Source organism: Hyperoodon ampullatus (genome assembly GCF_949752795.1).
Source record: "Hyperoodon ampullatus genome assembly, chromosome: 3".
Taxonomy (NCBI): Eukaryota; Metazoa; Chordata; class Mammalia; order Artiodactyla; family Ziphiidae; genus Hyperoodon; species Hyperoodon ampullatus.
In genome coordinates, this window is record NC_136916.1 from 125578558 (window position 1) to 125594878 (window position 16321).

General features: G+C 35.7%; 1 protein-coding gene across 1 annotated transcript in view; it reads right to left on the minus strand.

Moving 5' to 3' along the window:
- Positions 1-4629: 4629 nt before the first annotated feature.
- The window catches only part of MIS18BP1 (MIS18 binding protein 1), a gene marked incomplete at both ends in the record, with an annotated part of 52888 nt that continues 41196 nt past the window's right edge, over positions 4630-16321 (minus strand). Inside the window, 4 exons of the mRNA XM_079700503.1 lie at positions 4630-4733; positions 4918-4972; positions 9932-10019; positions 14778-14926. Coding sequence (XP_079556629.1) covers positions 4630-4733; positions 4918-4972; positions 9932-10019; positions 14778-14926 — 396 coding nt within the window. The remainder of the gene's footprint in view (positions 4734-4917; positions 4973-9931; positions 10020-14777; positions 14927-16321) is intronic.

A 16321-nucleotide genomic window follows, 5' to 3' on the forward strand; every position in this document is an offset into this window, starting at 1 on the left:
ATACTTAACCCTTCGGCCATGCTACCATTATGAATTTTAGAGATAAGTAATATGGTCTTGGCCTTTAGGAATGAATTATCTAGGAATATAAACTCTCCCCTGCCTACTCACCTTTTTCTGTAGATTCCAATTTAAGACACTCATAAAGACAGTTCTTATTTTCTATTTGAGAATCACTTGAAATTTTTAGCGGTTGGGTTTCTCATTAGCATAATGTGGCACTGGTTTGCTTAATGATGTAGATCTTGGGATTTTAATAATAGATAGTATTAATGGTCCTACTTAATGTAACTTACTAAGGTTTGCATTTTCCTAAATGTAAAATATTTAGGAGACACATCCAGGATGTTTAGGAGAACAAAGAGCTATGACAGCCTGCTGACTACCCTAACTGGTGCTGGAATCCGAATTCTTTTCAGTTCCTGCCAAGAAGAAACTGCAGATTTGCTAAAGGAATTGTCTTTAGTGGAACAAAGAAAGAATGTTGGTATTCATGTTTCGACAGTAGTGAACAGTAATAAATGCGAGGCACTTCCATTTTATCTAAGTATTCCCAATATAAGTTATATAGCTGCACTGAATATGTGTCACCAGTTTTCATCTGTGAAAAAGATGACAAATAGGTATGTGTTTTAATATTTATTTGGTTGCGCAGGGTCTTAGTTATGGCAGGCGGGCTCCTTAGTTGCAGCACGTGGGCTCCTTAATTGTGGCATGCGAACCCTAGTTGTGGCATGTATGTGGGATCTAGTTCCCTGACCAGGGATCGAACCTGGGCCCCCTGCATTGGGAGCACGGAGTCCTATTCACTGCACCACCAGGAAAGTCCCTGATTTAATATTTTTAAATGGTTACTTTAAAATCATCCTTAAAGGCATTTCATGGGAATTTTAATATTTTTAAAAATAAAGAGGTATAGTGCCTGTTAGATTCTTTTATTCAGTAAAGACTTTGCTTGTCAACATGTTATCAGTCACTGCATTAAGCTGAGGACATTAATGGAAGGAAAAAAAAAAAACAAAACGTAGGCACTGTCTTTGAGTAGCTTAGAGCCCTGCGGGGAGGGAGACAGACAGCACTTAATTTGATCTTGCAGTCTCACATTTCTGGGCTGGTTAGTTCTGTAACTAGAAAAGTGTTCAAGTTGAAAATTTTAGTAGGCTCTAATGATTATATTGCTTGAAAATCAAACGCAGCCTTTAGAAAATAGGTTAAACTAAAGGCTCAAATAAGATGTTGAAATTATTGTTATAAATGATTTTAAATATAGGGAATAGGCTTTTGTTTTATTTAAACTAATGCTAAGACATAATCAACTGAATGTAGAAAACTTGGGAAAGAATGATTTTCTTAAAGGATTTTATGTTTGGTATTCTTTAAGCAAGAATATTGAATTTTATAAGTCAGAAGTTTTAGTAGAATGTTTTTGTTTATTTTTCAGCTCACCTCAGGAAATCTCCATGTATGCACAAGTAACTCATCAAAAAGCCGAGGAGATCTATAGATATATTCACTATATATTTGACATGCAAATGTTGCCAAAATGATCTTAACAAAGGTAGTTTTAAGTCTGATGCATGATCAGACTGCTCAGCGTGGGTTATCAAAGAACCCTCACAATACTAAATGCACTTCAATAATCATTGCTGTGGTTTGTGATTATCAGTTTAAAATATATAAATATTTCCATATCTGTTATTTTACACTATGTACATTTTTATTTATATAGAATATATAAATGATTTAAAAAGAAAACATCTGATGTTTAATAATCATTTTGGTTAGATAATGAAACTTTTTTATTTAACAAAAAGCTTATTGAAGGTACTATTAAGTAAAAGCTAGAGTGAAAGATATATTTTAGAATTTTCCCAAAGATTATAGTGCAATCATTGTCATTTGTTAGCATTATAGGTTGATGTGTCTGCTGCCAGCTTAATGGTCATAAACAATTTTTCTCATATATCAACTATATTGAATAGATGTGGGTCGTAGGTGTATTGTGAGATAATGCCCCAGTAACTAGGAAAGTAGAAAATTTAACTGAATCCTAGTAACAGTCTAATCCTAGTAGTATGAACTCTGATCTATACTACTTTTTTTTTTGGTTGAAGTACCATATTCAAAGAAGTGATATCTTGGAATTGGAAAATTTCAGTATAGATGAGCTATGGAATGTGGACTTTCATCGTGACCCATAACATTGTGTCTATTATGATACTAATTGTTGGGCAGTTGAACCAACCTCACAGCAGAGGGTTTCACTTAGACCCGGCATGGACTTCAAAGCTGATCTAATTCAAATTGCTTTTCTCTTTCCTTTCTTATCAGATGATAAACGTGAGGCCCAGAAACAAGTGACTTACTCAAGTTTAGACTGGGAAATCTAGAACAAGAACCCAGGAACTAGATACAGTTTTCTTTCACTAAAAAAGTTGCTCTGATTGTGAACTTAGCTCCTTTGGGATAGTATAAATTCTGAATTCTTCTAAAGCAGTTAATCTCTTATTTCTGCTGTTTAATAATTCCGTCAAAGCCAGAGAGAAAAGTTCTATAAATTATTGGCTCATGTGCAGTTCTCAGTTTGTTCCCTCTCAGGTTCAAATTCATCCTTCAGTATCTCGCTCCTTTATAATGGACTGGACTTTTGGAGCATTTCTCCCTAGTGAGCATGATTTAAGCTTTGTCAAATAGAAGGAGGAAAGGGGCTTCTTCTTCTGGTTCCAGTGTGCTGTTTTTTTGCTGCTACTCACTCCTGTTACATGGTGTCAGTGGTGCAGTGGGTAGGGACATCTGGCGGAGCTCTGTGCCCTGGCTGCACACCAGAAGCATGCAGTCCCTCAACAACCTCACATTGCCCTGGACTGATGACCTCCTTGCAGCACATCTCATGCAGACACCAATGTCCTCAGATTCTGTGTGTTCACCCAACAGACAAAATATTTCATAAATTGATATGGTTTGAGGGACATAACCTAGAGGATTTCATTTATTTATGCTTGCTGTGTAGATACCTCTATCCATATTTAAGCTGCAACAGCCTCTTTCTATACTCTTCACAGGTTGCACTTAACTATCAACCCTATCGTTTATTGATCCATCTTACTGTCTGTCTTGAGCCCTTCAAGGCTTTCTTTTCCACTTTTAAGTCTCCTTTGGAGGTTACCTTAAACCTTACTAGTTTATCTAATGACCCAATGGAAAGAAACGGGAATAACCAGGTACCTGGAAGGTGGGATACAACAGTTTTGATAGGACACATGGAATACGGGGAGTGGGGGTACGTTGTGGTTTGTGTCAAGTATATGCTATTTCAAAAATTATCTTTTTGTTTCGTATTACAGAATTTAACTACCTTCTAATTCTTTTTTTAAAAAATTTTTATTGGAGTATAGTTGATTTACAATGTTGTGAATACCTTCTGATTCTTAAAACACTATCCACTAACATCAAGCAGCATGGTATTACACCAAATCTTGGCAACTTAGAGTTCTACAACAGAATTTTTTAGAGCTACTCTAAAATAACCTTTTCATTTGTTTCATCCTTCATCTATCAAAAATCTGTGGCAGAAACTATCATGGTAGTTTACAGGAGAGTGATCTGTTTGCTTGCATTATTCTTCTTAAATTTTGTGTTTCTACAAATCCTATAGTTCTTTAGCTGCTGATTATTACTGACTAAATTCTTAAGAAACAAGAAAATGTACTTTTTCTAACAGTTCTGGTATTTTTCAAGGAAATGAACTGAACCATTAACAAACAAAATGCATTTTTTCTATGATCCAGTAATTAGAAAAACCAACTAAAACATGAATATTATAAAAGCAAATTTACTTTATTTGAACAACCTACCTGGAGAGAAAGTGGGTAAATATGTACTATAACCAGAGGGAAAAAAATTCTATGTCAAATTTTAAAGCATAATGGCATAATATGCTAAAAGAAGTTTATTTCTAAAGAAGCTGTCTGAAAGGAAAACAGTGTTTACTATGACATGACATAGTAACTTGACTCCTTACAATAGAAGAGCTATAACCTGAATGTTTGTCTAATCCAGTCTTTTAAATATTGAGACCAAATTTACACCATGTCTGCTTAAGAATACAACAAAATCTGTTCTCTTATTCTACCTAATAAAAATACTGAAAAAGCAGTAAATTAAATTTACATAGGTTTCATGGATGTGCCAATCACAAGTTTTAAGAAAAACAATCAGGAGAAAGCTTGTCAAATGGTTTAAACAACATGTACTGATAACTGAAACATTAGATCAACTCTGGCTTTTATACTAAGTGGTGACAACTGGTAACCTAAAGTTTTCATGAACTCAGTAGCTACCAATACAATCTATTTTTTAATTCTCCCCCACCTCTCCCCTTAAGGATAGCAACATTTTCTTGAATGCTTCTAAAAAACATCGGTATGGAACATGATTTTCTTAAAGTAAACAGACTAAGATGCTTATGAGAGACATCTATATATAACACATGAAACCTTTGAAAAAGAGTCTGCAATTTCATATGAAGCTACATTATAAAAAAAAAATACATCCTTCAAATGAAGATACAAATAAACATCCTGGAAATATTGCTTCTTGATAAACATCCTGGAAATATTCTCATTTTTACTATGCAGAATCAGAGTTCGAAAAATAAGAATCTTTCTCTTCTTCCTCTAAAGACTCCATAGCATTAGTGAACAGTTTTCCAATGCCAGAGTTTTCTGCTAATTCTGTAAAGAGAAGTTTAATAAAAAGATTAATATATTTCTAAAAACAATTTCAATGAAATTGAAAATAACAGGAAACCAATTGGTAGATCTGCCCACTTGTGAGCAATTAATTTTAATACTATGTTAATAAAGAGACTACCCTATAATAGAACAGAGCTACAAAAGAAAGATGTAAGTATATTACCTTTGTTAAATGGGGTTTTTCTTCTTGATGGTGGAGTTGAAAAATCACTTTCAATCTACAAGAGAGTTCATATTAGCTAAGTGATGCCTCCTCTGAAGCCTGCTTCATATGTAGACAAAATTCAGCATGCTTTATCCCAATAAAACATTACAAACTAATGCTACAGCGGTTAAAGGATAGCCTCTGAAAGTTGCCAAAATGTACTGAGTACTTATTCCATTACACTAGCAAAATTTGAATTCTCTGTACTTTAAATTCTTGGCTAAAATAGTAATTTATATGGCAAGTTTTAAGTATATAATGCATGCTTATATATACATCAGTACTTTTTAAACTACTGGCCATGGCTATCTTTAAAAAATGAAAATAGAATAGAAAAGAAAATATGACAGAGTATACCCACTGTACTAAGGATAAGTATTATTAAAGAAACTTTTGATATACAAATTCATGTTCATAGATTGCCATGGAAATGTATTTTTTCCTGTGAAATGAGTCAAAACACTATTACAACATCTAGCCCTCAAAAATCATTCAATGAGATAAACCAGTATCATCATGATCAAGAGGAGGAACCAAGATGGGGGAATAGAAGGACATGAAACTCACCTCTCCCCACAAATACATCAAAAATGCATCTACATGGGGAGCAGTTTTCTCAGGATAGCTTACTGAACACTGACAAAAGATATCAGACACCCAGAAGTGCAAGAAATATCTCCATATAACCCAGTAGGATGAAAGAAAAAACAAAGGAATTGGGATGAGACCTGCGGTGCTGGAAGGGAGCTGGAAAAGGGGAAACGTTCCCGCACCCTGGGAAACCCCTTAACTGGTGGGAAGATCAGCTGGGACAGAAAGGGAGCTTCATAGGCTTGGAAGAGAGCACAGCAGCCAGCTGGTGGCAGGCAGAACAGACAGAGACAAGCACAGAGGATCTGTGCTACCTCGCTGCAATCCCCAGCCTGAGATGGTCGCCTGTCGGTGTGGGGAGGGGGAGGGGGGGAAACAGTGGGATGACTGGGTGCTGAAACTTGGGCTTCAGAGGACACACCTGGGGAGAGTTCTGGGGTTGGCTGCACGGAGACAGCCTGAAGGGGCTGGAGAGTAGTTATGGGGCCTCAACCGAGGGTGTATGTGGAAGAAGCCCAGGCCGCCACAGAAGCAAAGCACTGTTGCTAAGGGGTGGGGTGCACGAAGGAAGAGAGGGGCGGGGCCTGCCATAGCAGCCTCTTTCTTGGGCTCTGGGAGCAGGACAATGGGTGCTCCTGTGGCTGGGATGGGACTAGCCTCGCAGCTGTAGGCTTTGTGTGTGACTGCACGCAGAGGCAGGGCTGGGGTCTGGGCTGCTTCCATAGCTCCCATGGTGGGTCCAGGTATGTGACTGCTGCGGTCCTGGTACCTAACTTTAGTGGATCTGCGCTGGCGGCTTTCTGAACAGTGTCTGAGGGACACCAGAGCCGACTACCTGCATTCCCACGGTGGAGGCGGGGCCAAGGGCAGTGCCAGTCACAGTGTACTTTGTGGGCTTGCAGACGTGACACACAGAGCGTACTCCCCAGTGGACAGCTTGAGCAATGGAATACTCAGCGGCTCTTCTCTCAGTGGGAGAGCTCTAGTTTCACCTACTTCACACTGCAGCTCAGAAACGGATCTAGGGGCTTCTACTCCAACAACTGGGGAGCAGATGCTGCCCCCAACAGGGCTGTGACAACCAGAGAGCAAAGAAGAGACCCTGCTCAATATCCAGTGCAGGCTCTAGTCACCACACGAGTCATACCCCCTATGAAAGGGACACCGGCCAGCACACACTGAAGGAAAATGCAGTAGGCATCCCTACTAGAAACAGCCCATGCACCAAAAATATTAGACTTATGCAGGCTACAAATGGATGCTCCCACATAAAAACAGCCCTTCAAGGCCACAGTAAATAATTATTTCTCCTAAGCTCACAGAGTCAGAGAAATAAAAGTAAAATGAAGAAGTAGTGGAACCACTCCCAATTAAAAGATCAAGAGAACTCTCCTGAAAGAACAAACAACAAAACAGACCTCTTCAGTCTAACAGACACTGAGTTCAGAAAGGAAATAATGAAAATACTGAAGGAATTAAGAAGGGCTATTGATAGAAATGAAGATTACTGTAAAAAGAAACTATAAACTATAAAGAGGAACTAAGAAGAACTGGAAAACTTATTTGCCGAGATGAAAGCCGAGCTAAAGGCAATGAATAACAGAATGAATAATGCAGAGGAACAAAGAAGTGATCTGAAAGAATAAGGGAAATCACCCAATTAGAAGAGCAGAGAGCCAAATGAAAAGAAAAATGAAACCAATAGAAGAGACCTATGGGATAATATAAAGCATGCCAATCTACACATAATAGGGATCCCAGAAGGAGAAGAAAGAAAAAAGGGGATTGAAAATGTATCTGAAGAAATTATGGTTGAAAACTCCCCAAACCTAAAGAAGGAAACAGATATCCAGGTACAGGAAGCACAGAGGGTCCCAAACAAGATGAACCCAAACAGACTTACACCAAGACATAATTAAAATGGCAAAAGTTAAAAAGAGGATTCTAAAGGCAGCAAGAGAAAAACAAAGATTTAATTATAAGGAAACCCTCGTAAGGCAATCAGCTGATTTCTCTACATAAACATTGCAGGCCAGAAGGGAATGGCAGGATATAAAGTCCTGAAAGGGAAAAACCTGCAACCTAGGATACTCTACCCAGCAAGATTATCATTTAGAATAGGAGAGATAAAGAATTGCTCAGACAAGCAAACACTAAGAGTACAGCAATACTAAACCTATCCTAAAGGAAATACTGAAAGGTCTTCTCTAAATAGAAAAGAAGCAAGAATCTATAGGAAAGAGAAAATCACAATTGGAAAGTAAATCAATCAAATAAGCCAGGACAGACTAAAAAAAAAAAAATCAAAAAATTTCTGTGAAAGTGATGATAACCACAATGAACAGCAAAAGGATTAACATGAAGATGTAAAAGAAGACATCAAAATAATAAAGATGTGGGGGAGGAGAGTAAGAAAATGTACATTTTTTTTCTATAATGTGTTTGAGCCTATATGACTACCAGTCTAAAGCAAGTAGATATAGGAAGGGGTTAACATACTTGAAAAACAGAGTAACAACAAATCAAAAACATACAATAGATGCACAAAAACCAAAAAGAACACAAGGATAAAGAAAACCATCAAACTGCAAAAGGTAAAACAAAAAGAAAAAGGGACAAAGAAGAAATATAAAATCAATGGGAAAATAAGGTTTAAACGGCAAGAAATTCATATCTATCAATAATTACCTTAAATGTCAATGCACCATATGCTCCAATAAAAAGACACAGAGTGGCAGATAGGATAAAAAAAAAAAAGAACCTACAATATGCTGCCTACAAAGAGACCCACTTTAGGGCAAAGAACACACATAGATTGAAAGCAAGGGAGTGGAAAAAGATATTTCATGGAAACGGGAATGAGAAGAAAGCAGGGGCCGCAATACTCATTATCAGACAAAACAGACTTTAAAACAAAGAAAGATAAAGAAAGACACTATAAAATGATAAAAGGATCAATATAAGAAGAGGATATTACACTTGTCAATATATATGCACCCAATATAGAAGCACCCAGAGACATAAAACAAATACTAACAGATATAAAGAGAGAAACTGATGGGAATACAATAACAGTAGGAGACTTTAACACCTCACTCACATCAATGGACATATCTTCGAGACAGAAAATCAATAAGGCAACAGAGATGCTAAATGATAAAATATCATCATGATCCCCACTTCATAACACATATGAATAAAATGAGATTAGAAAGCTCAAATAGCTTGCCTTGTCATAAAGCTGGTATGGAGTCAGACTTTGAAATCAGAAGTTTTAATACTAAATCCTTTGCTCTTTCTATCCTCACACACTCACTGGCTACAAATGAAACCAAAATTTCATTCTTGTAAGGAATGGACTGGAAAAAGAAAATCTGAGAAACACTGAGAGGGTATCTGCCCACACCTTCAATTATGGAGTAGAGGTTTCTTTTGAAGAATTTAGTCTCCAGGCTGATTTTAAACCAAGGTTGCCAGAGGTATCTACCATTTCCTGGGGACAAATAAAGCCTACAAAGATTAGGTCTGATTAGGTAATCCTAATGTTAAGTTTAGAGACTCTCTGAGAGGAATTATACTCTAGCAGGTGTGCAGTATAAATATTTCAGTGTGGGTGAGGGAGAAAGATGGCCATAACCTGGTCAGAAGGAATATACCCTCAGGGAATAAGGTAGTCTCCCATTTTACCTCCATCCAGAAATTATCATTCTCTAAGACTGGCTATTTACTTTGAGGAAATTTGAGGTGAATTGGCTTTTCCAGAATACTTATAGTTTTATCTGGATATAAATTATTCAGATTAAAATCAGAAATTAAAAATTTAAAAATCAATTCAAGAGGATTCTCCTAATCTTTTCTCAAAGGGATACAGATCACTGTAAGGCAATTTTGAGTTAAAATTTTTTCTGTAATTAGATTTTGAGTTAAAATTTTTTCTGTTATTGACATACACACCATATAAAATCAAGTAGCTGAATCTGAAAAAATCTGAAACCATTTTGAATCTGCAGAGGATTTAATGAAATTTCTTATTCTATGACAATCACAACTCAATTAGTGTGGATTATTCCCCAATCATTGAATAGATATGCTTTTATTTTGTGTGAAATGCCTCTAACCTATATGTGTTCTTTCCACCCTGCCAGATTCCTCAAATGAAAATTCTCACCTTGCTCAAATGCTTCAGTCTATGAGCTGCCATCCATAATCCTACAGCACTTACGTACTTACCTCACTCATAGCCTCATAATTTACTTGTATTAGGCTGTAAGCAACTTGAAGGCAGGGACTGTTATATAACATAACTACAACAATTTGCCATATATTATAGTTGTTCAATAGTTATGTGTTGAATAAATGAATGGTGAATAAAAATACTTACTGTTTTTTTCTTGATATTGCCCCAGACAGTGCCACCTTTACTTTTATGGGTTTTTTGCATATGAAAAACATATTTATCACAGTCAGCCCTGTTTAAATATAAAATAACAAGTCAACATTAACTACCATACTTTTATCCACAGGTTGAACAGCAACTGACAACATGAATTCAAAATGTTTCAATATTTTAAAAGTACATTTTCTTTTCCATTTTTAAAAAGGCAATCATGTACCAATGATCTAAGACTGTTTTGGAAAATGATGGTTTTACCCATTGTCTTTTGTCCCATTTGTGCTCTTTCCAATCTCTATCTTGCTGCCTGTCTTTTCTAAAACTCACAGAGACTTCTTGTCCCTTGATTCGCTTTTGTTACACCTTTCACTCCTTTCTCTTATTCATGTCTTCCTTCCCTCTCCAGATTGAATCTTAAAAGTTGATCATTTTAAGGATAAGTCTGGTGATGAAAGCCCTCAATTAATTTATGGCTTCCAACTGTGTTTAGTCTTCAGTTCAGCTCATAAGCCTTTTATTTCTACATAGTTACATCTTTCTTATATCCCCCATACCAACTAAGACTTTTCTTTCATTTCTTTTTACCTTATCTCTCTCCCTTCTCATTCTTTGCAAATAAGTTTGACTCATAATTTACAGATGAAAACTGAAGCCACATGTAATGTTGTTCTCAATTTCCCCAACAATTACTTATGACAGTAAATACAGCTGAACACCAATTCTAATACTCTCTTTTGGCTTCAAGATCCTATATGATTGACTATCCTTTCCTTTATGACTATTTGGGAGCAACCTTAAAGGTGTGACGTGTAGAAATGTGTAAATGTGTGACATATTAAGATGTTAATGTGAACCACAAACTCTGCTGCATAGCAAGTGAATAAGCCTAGCCAGTGGTTCAGGATCAGCACCTCATGGGTCTGTTGTCCTGAACAAACCAGAGACTTCGGGATTAATGAAAAAAAACTGTTTTGTTACTTAATATTGTTATGAGAAGGAAACTAACTGCTAGAGTTTGTGAAGTCAAGAGATTGAAGAGGTCTAGGAAACTCATATTTTAAAAATAAAAAAGTTTTAGGAAATATATTCTTGATATAAATGAGCCCATCATATGCTCTATAAGAAAAAAAGCCATTTTCCTTAATTGTAAAAGTGATACATATAAAAAAGTAATGTCACAACCTGTATCAGTGTAATTCTATAATATAGAGATAATGGCTGGTGATATTTTTGGTCAGGAAATTTCCTTTCTCTTATGAATACATGTTATGTAAACTGGGATCATACTGTATGTAGTTTTATTTCTTAGCTTTTAAAAATTATCCACTGAACATTATGTCATTTAAAATTCTTGAAGGCATCATTTTAAATTGTTATATATTATTCTATTATATGGACATCCTAATTTCTTCTTTATTTTTAAAATTTATTTTATTTTTTATTTTTGGCTGCGTTGGGTCTTTGTTGCTGCATGCGGGCTTTCTCTAGTTGTGGTGAGTGGGGGCTACTTTTCATAGGGGTGCGCGGGCTTCTTATTGCAGTGGCTTCTCCTGTTGCGGAGCAGGGGCTCTAGGCACGCCGGCTTCAGTAGTTGCGGCTCGCGGACTCTAGAGCGTGGGCTCAGTAGTTGTGGCACACAGGCTTAGTTGCTCCACGGCACGTGGGATCTTCCCAGATCAGGGCTCAAACCCGTGTCCCCTGCATTGGCAGGCAGATTCTTAACCACTGCGCCACCAGGGAAGTCTGACAAATCCTAATTTCTTGACTTTCCTTATTGTTGGACATTTAGGTCATTTCCAAATTTTCAGTATTGATTTGTGGTGAACATCTTTGTTCATACAAATGTGCATACATACATACAACCTCACATTTCCTCAGAAATAAAATTCAAGGGCCAAAGGGATGACTATTTTAAAGCTAATGATTTGGCCAAAGTGCTTACCAAAAACTGTGTCCAAAATTATATGCTCCCCAGAAATAAACCCACACACCTCTGGGTCAATTAATCTTCAACAAAGGAGGCAAGAATATACAATGGAAAAAAGTCTCTTCAGCTAGTGGTGTTGAGAAAGTTGGACAGCTACATGTAAATCAATGAAGTTAGAACACACCCTCACACCATACACAAAAATAAACTCAATATGGCTTAAACTCTTAAATATAAGACATGACACCATAAAACTCCTAGAAGAGAACATAGGCAAAAACATTCTCTGACATAAATGATACCAATGTTTTCTTAATCAGTCTCCCAAAACAATAGAAATAAAAGCCAAAAATAAATAAATGGGACCTAATCAAACTTACAAGCTTTTGTAGAGCAAAGGGAACCATAAACAAAACAAAAAGACAGCCTACAGACTGGGAGAAAATATTTGCAAATGATGTGACCAACAAGGGCTTTATTTCCAAAATATACAAACAGCTCATACAACTCAACCACAAAAAAACAAACAACCCAATCGAAAAATGGGCAGAAGACCTAAATAGACATTTCTCCACAGAAGACATATAGATGGCCAACAAACACATGAAAAGATGCTCAACATCACTAATTATTAGAGAAATGCAAATCAAAACTGCAATGAGGTATGACCTCACACCAGTCAGAATGGCCATCATCAAAAAATCTACAAACAATAAATGCTGGAGAGGGTTTGGAGAAAAGGGAACCCTCTTGCACTGTTGGTGGGAACGTAAACTGGTGCAGCCACTATGGAGAACAGTATGGAGGTTCCTCAAGAAACTAAAAATAGAGTTGCCATATGATCCAGCAATCCCACTCCTGGGCATATATCCAGTCAAAACTATATTCAAAAAGATAACATGCACCCCTGTGTTCATAGCAGCATTATTCACAATAGCCAAGACATGGAAGTAATCTAAATGTCCATCGACAGATGAATGATAAAGAAGATATGGTACATATACACAATGGAACACTGCTCAGCCATGAAAAAGAATGAAATAATGCCATTTGCAGCAATATGGATGGACCTAGAGACTGTCATACAGAGTGAAGTCAGAAAGAGAAAGACAAATACCATATGATATCACTTATATGTGGAATCTAAAATATGACACAAATGAACCTATCTACCAAACAGAAACAGACTCACAGACATAGAAAGCAGGTTTGTGGTTGCCAAAGGGGAGAGGGGGTGCGGGAGGGATGGATTGGGAGTTTGCGATTATCAGATGCAAACTATTATATATAGAATGGATAAACAACAAAGTCCTACTGTATAGCACTGGGAACTATATTCAATATCCTGTGATAAACTATAATGGAAAAGAATGTGAAAAAGAATATATATATGTATAACTGAATCACTTTGCTGTACAGCAGAAATTAACATTGTAAATCAACTATACTTTAATAAAATAAATTTTAAAAAAATTAAAAATTATATGCTCAATATACTTTCACCTGCACTAAATACTAAAAGTAAAAAATAATTTGTGGATTGCTAGGGAAAAATTATGTTTTTGCTGAGTAAATGCAAATTAAAATTTCACTAAGCTTCATGAGAGTACTAAGTGCTTTTTTTTTTCAGTCATGATCACCTGGCTTCTATCTCTCACACCCCATGGAAATTGCTCTTAACAAGATCAGCACTGGCCTGCTTAATTGCCAAATGAATAGCCTATTTTCAGGCCTCATTTTTACCATTTTCCATTTTTTTCTCTGTGTTATATGACTGTTGGCCACCCATATGTTTTCTTAATTTTATTTATTTATATTTCAAAATAATGCTTATGTTCAAATCATGTGAAATTCAAAAGTCTTCCTCTTATTTGTCCCAAGCTTTCTTAGTTCTTCTCCCTAAGGATCACCAATGTTTTCAGTTGCTTATGTATCCCTTCAGAGATATTTAATCACATAAATGTAATTATGTGATTTTAATCACATAAAAGCAATATATTTAAATCACATAAAAGCAATTGTTTTATATTTAATCACATAAAAGCAATCACAAGTATACACACACACACAGTCCTGACTTATACAAATGGTAACACATAATTAACCACATCTAACTTTTTGCATTTAATATACCTTGGACATTTTACCATAAGTACATAAAGAATTTCTTCATTAATTTCTATGGCTGCATAATGTATCAGAATTTATTTGATTAGCCCCTAATTGATGGACATTTGTTTCCAGTCTTTTGTCATTATAAACAATACTGCAATGAATTAGTGGTACACTCACAATTCTTAAAGTAGGATTGCTAAGTCAAAGAGCATATGCATTTATAATTTTGATAGATATCAACAAATTACTGCCTGCAGAGACTGAACTAATTTATCTTCTCACTAGTAATGCATGAGAATGGCTTTCCTTTTCTTGTTTATTTGTAGGAGTGTTATAACGGGGAAATTAGCCTTTTTCCTGTGATGAGTTCCACAGATTCTTTTCTCAGATTGTCATTTGTCTTTTGATTGTTTATGGTGGTTGGTACCAGGTAAAATGTTTTATTTTCTATATGGTTGACTTTATCATACTTTTTGTTAGTGGCTTCTGGTTCTTCTGAGGTTATAAAAAAATTCTCTAAGGTGTTTTTAAGGTATATTTTATAGTTTAATTCTTTACAGGCAAAACTTTGACCCATTTGGAATCTAATGTAAAGTGTCACTTGTGTACTGACACTATTGAATAACACCCCTCCTTGTGGAAACTGTCCATCCTTGAATTCTAGGAACTATTCTTGCATGATTTTTTTAAAATAATGATGACACCTTTCATTACTGACATCTAGTCTCTTCAACTCATGGAATGTTAAAAGTTGATGCAGAGAATTACAGTATCATATGCACAAATACTTACCTATTTATGGAGGCTAGCATGCCAGGACTGACATGCTGACACTGAGGAGTTTTTGCCAGTGGAAAGATAACCGATGATGGAGTTGTTGGATTTCTGTCCATATTTGGCAGAATATCATCCTCTTCTTGACTGTCCCGGAAACTTGGTAACTAGAAAGCAAATATATATTACTGACAGGCACTCCTAAAAACGGAATTCCTCATTATCACGAATTGTTTTTTTGGGGGGATGATAAGTTGTTTTCTGTCTTATAATTTCACAACTGAGTAACTAATTCAATCAAGCAATTCAATCCTTAATTAAGATTTTACTTACCTTTATATTAAAACCTTAGAAAAAGTGGACTTCTGCCACAGAAAATGAACTAATTCACTGCTATTTCTATTGCTTTTAAAATGTTGCTACTGTTGCATTTAGGCCAAAACATACATAGAACCTGAAATGATGGGGGAATAATATAAAGGGTACAATGCCTAAAGGACCATGGTTTTTGTGCAGAGAACATAGTAAGAGTCTCAGATGGCTCCCTTAAAATACCTCCCTTCATAACCTGTGCAGGCAAAAAGAGAGCCCAGATAATGATGTTATTACTAAATTCTTAAATCACTGTGTAGCCTTTTAAAATTGGAGATGATTTAACAACATTGTGAAATGGGCAGAAGAAAAAAATTACCCTTAAGTGTAGCTCACTAAACAAATCTCAGTTTTTATGCTTAATAGTCCAGTTGTCTATATCCATCCATTTTTGCATTACTTTAATCTTAATATTCTTAACGTTTTATATTTAGAGTCTAGAAAGTCTCAGATTTGCACTTAATATTTGCACTATATTTAACTGTGTTTATGAAGTACCTCCTTACTGGGTATATAGATTGTTTCCAGCTTTTTTGCTGTGAAGATAAATGTACAAGGAGTACCTTTGTGAAGATTTTTGCCTTCTTTTGAATTTCTTAGGATAAACTCCCATGAATAGATATAATCTTTATGGCTCTCATATATTGCCATAATGCTTTCCAAAAGGTAAGATTCAATTATGTATACACTGACATATGACTATATCAACATGCCTACTGCTTTTTATTAGTGAATATTTTAACTTATTTTTTTAAAAGATTCTGTAATTTAGAAGGTATATTTATAATTTACTTTGTTTTCCTTTGATAGCTAGTTAAAATGCCCCTAAGTGTTCATTCAGCCTTTTGAATTTCTTCTTGCCTGCTTTTTTCCTGAGATTGATACTTTTTATTATTCCAGTAACATCTGAATGAGTTTTTCATATTATCCATATTATTGTCTTTATCTGTTGCAAATATTTTATCCCAGTCACTGAAGTTTTTAGTTTTGTGATTTTTCATACTACAAAAATTCTTGTATACATTCAAATCTGTCAATCTCATGCTGTCACTTAATCCCTCCTCCCAATTTACTATGCAGTAGGTAATAATCTTTTCTTATCACCCCCCCCTTTTTAAGTTTGCCTCACTGCATATGAATTTTAAATATATATGTTTGGTCTATCTCTGGGTTTTCTATTTGGTTCTACA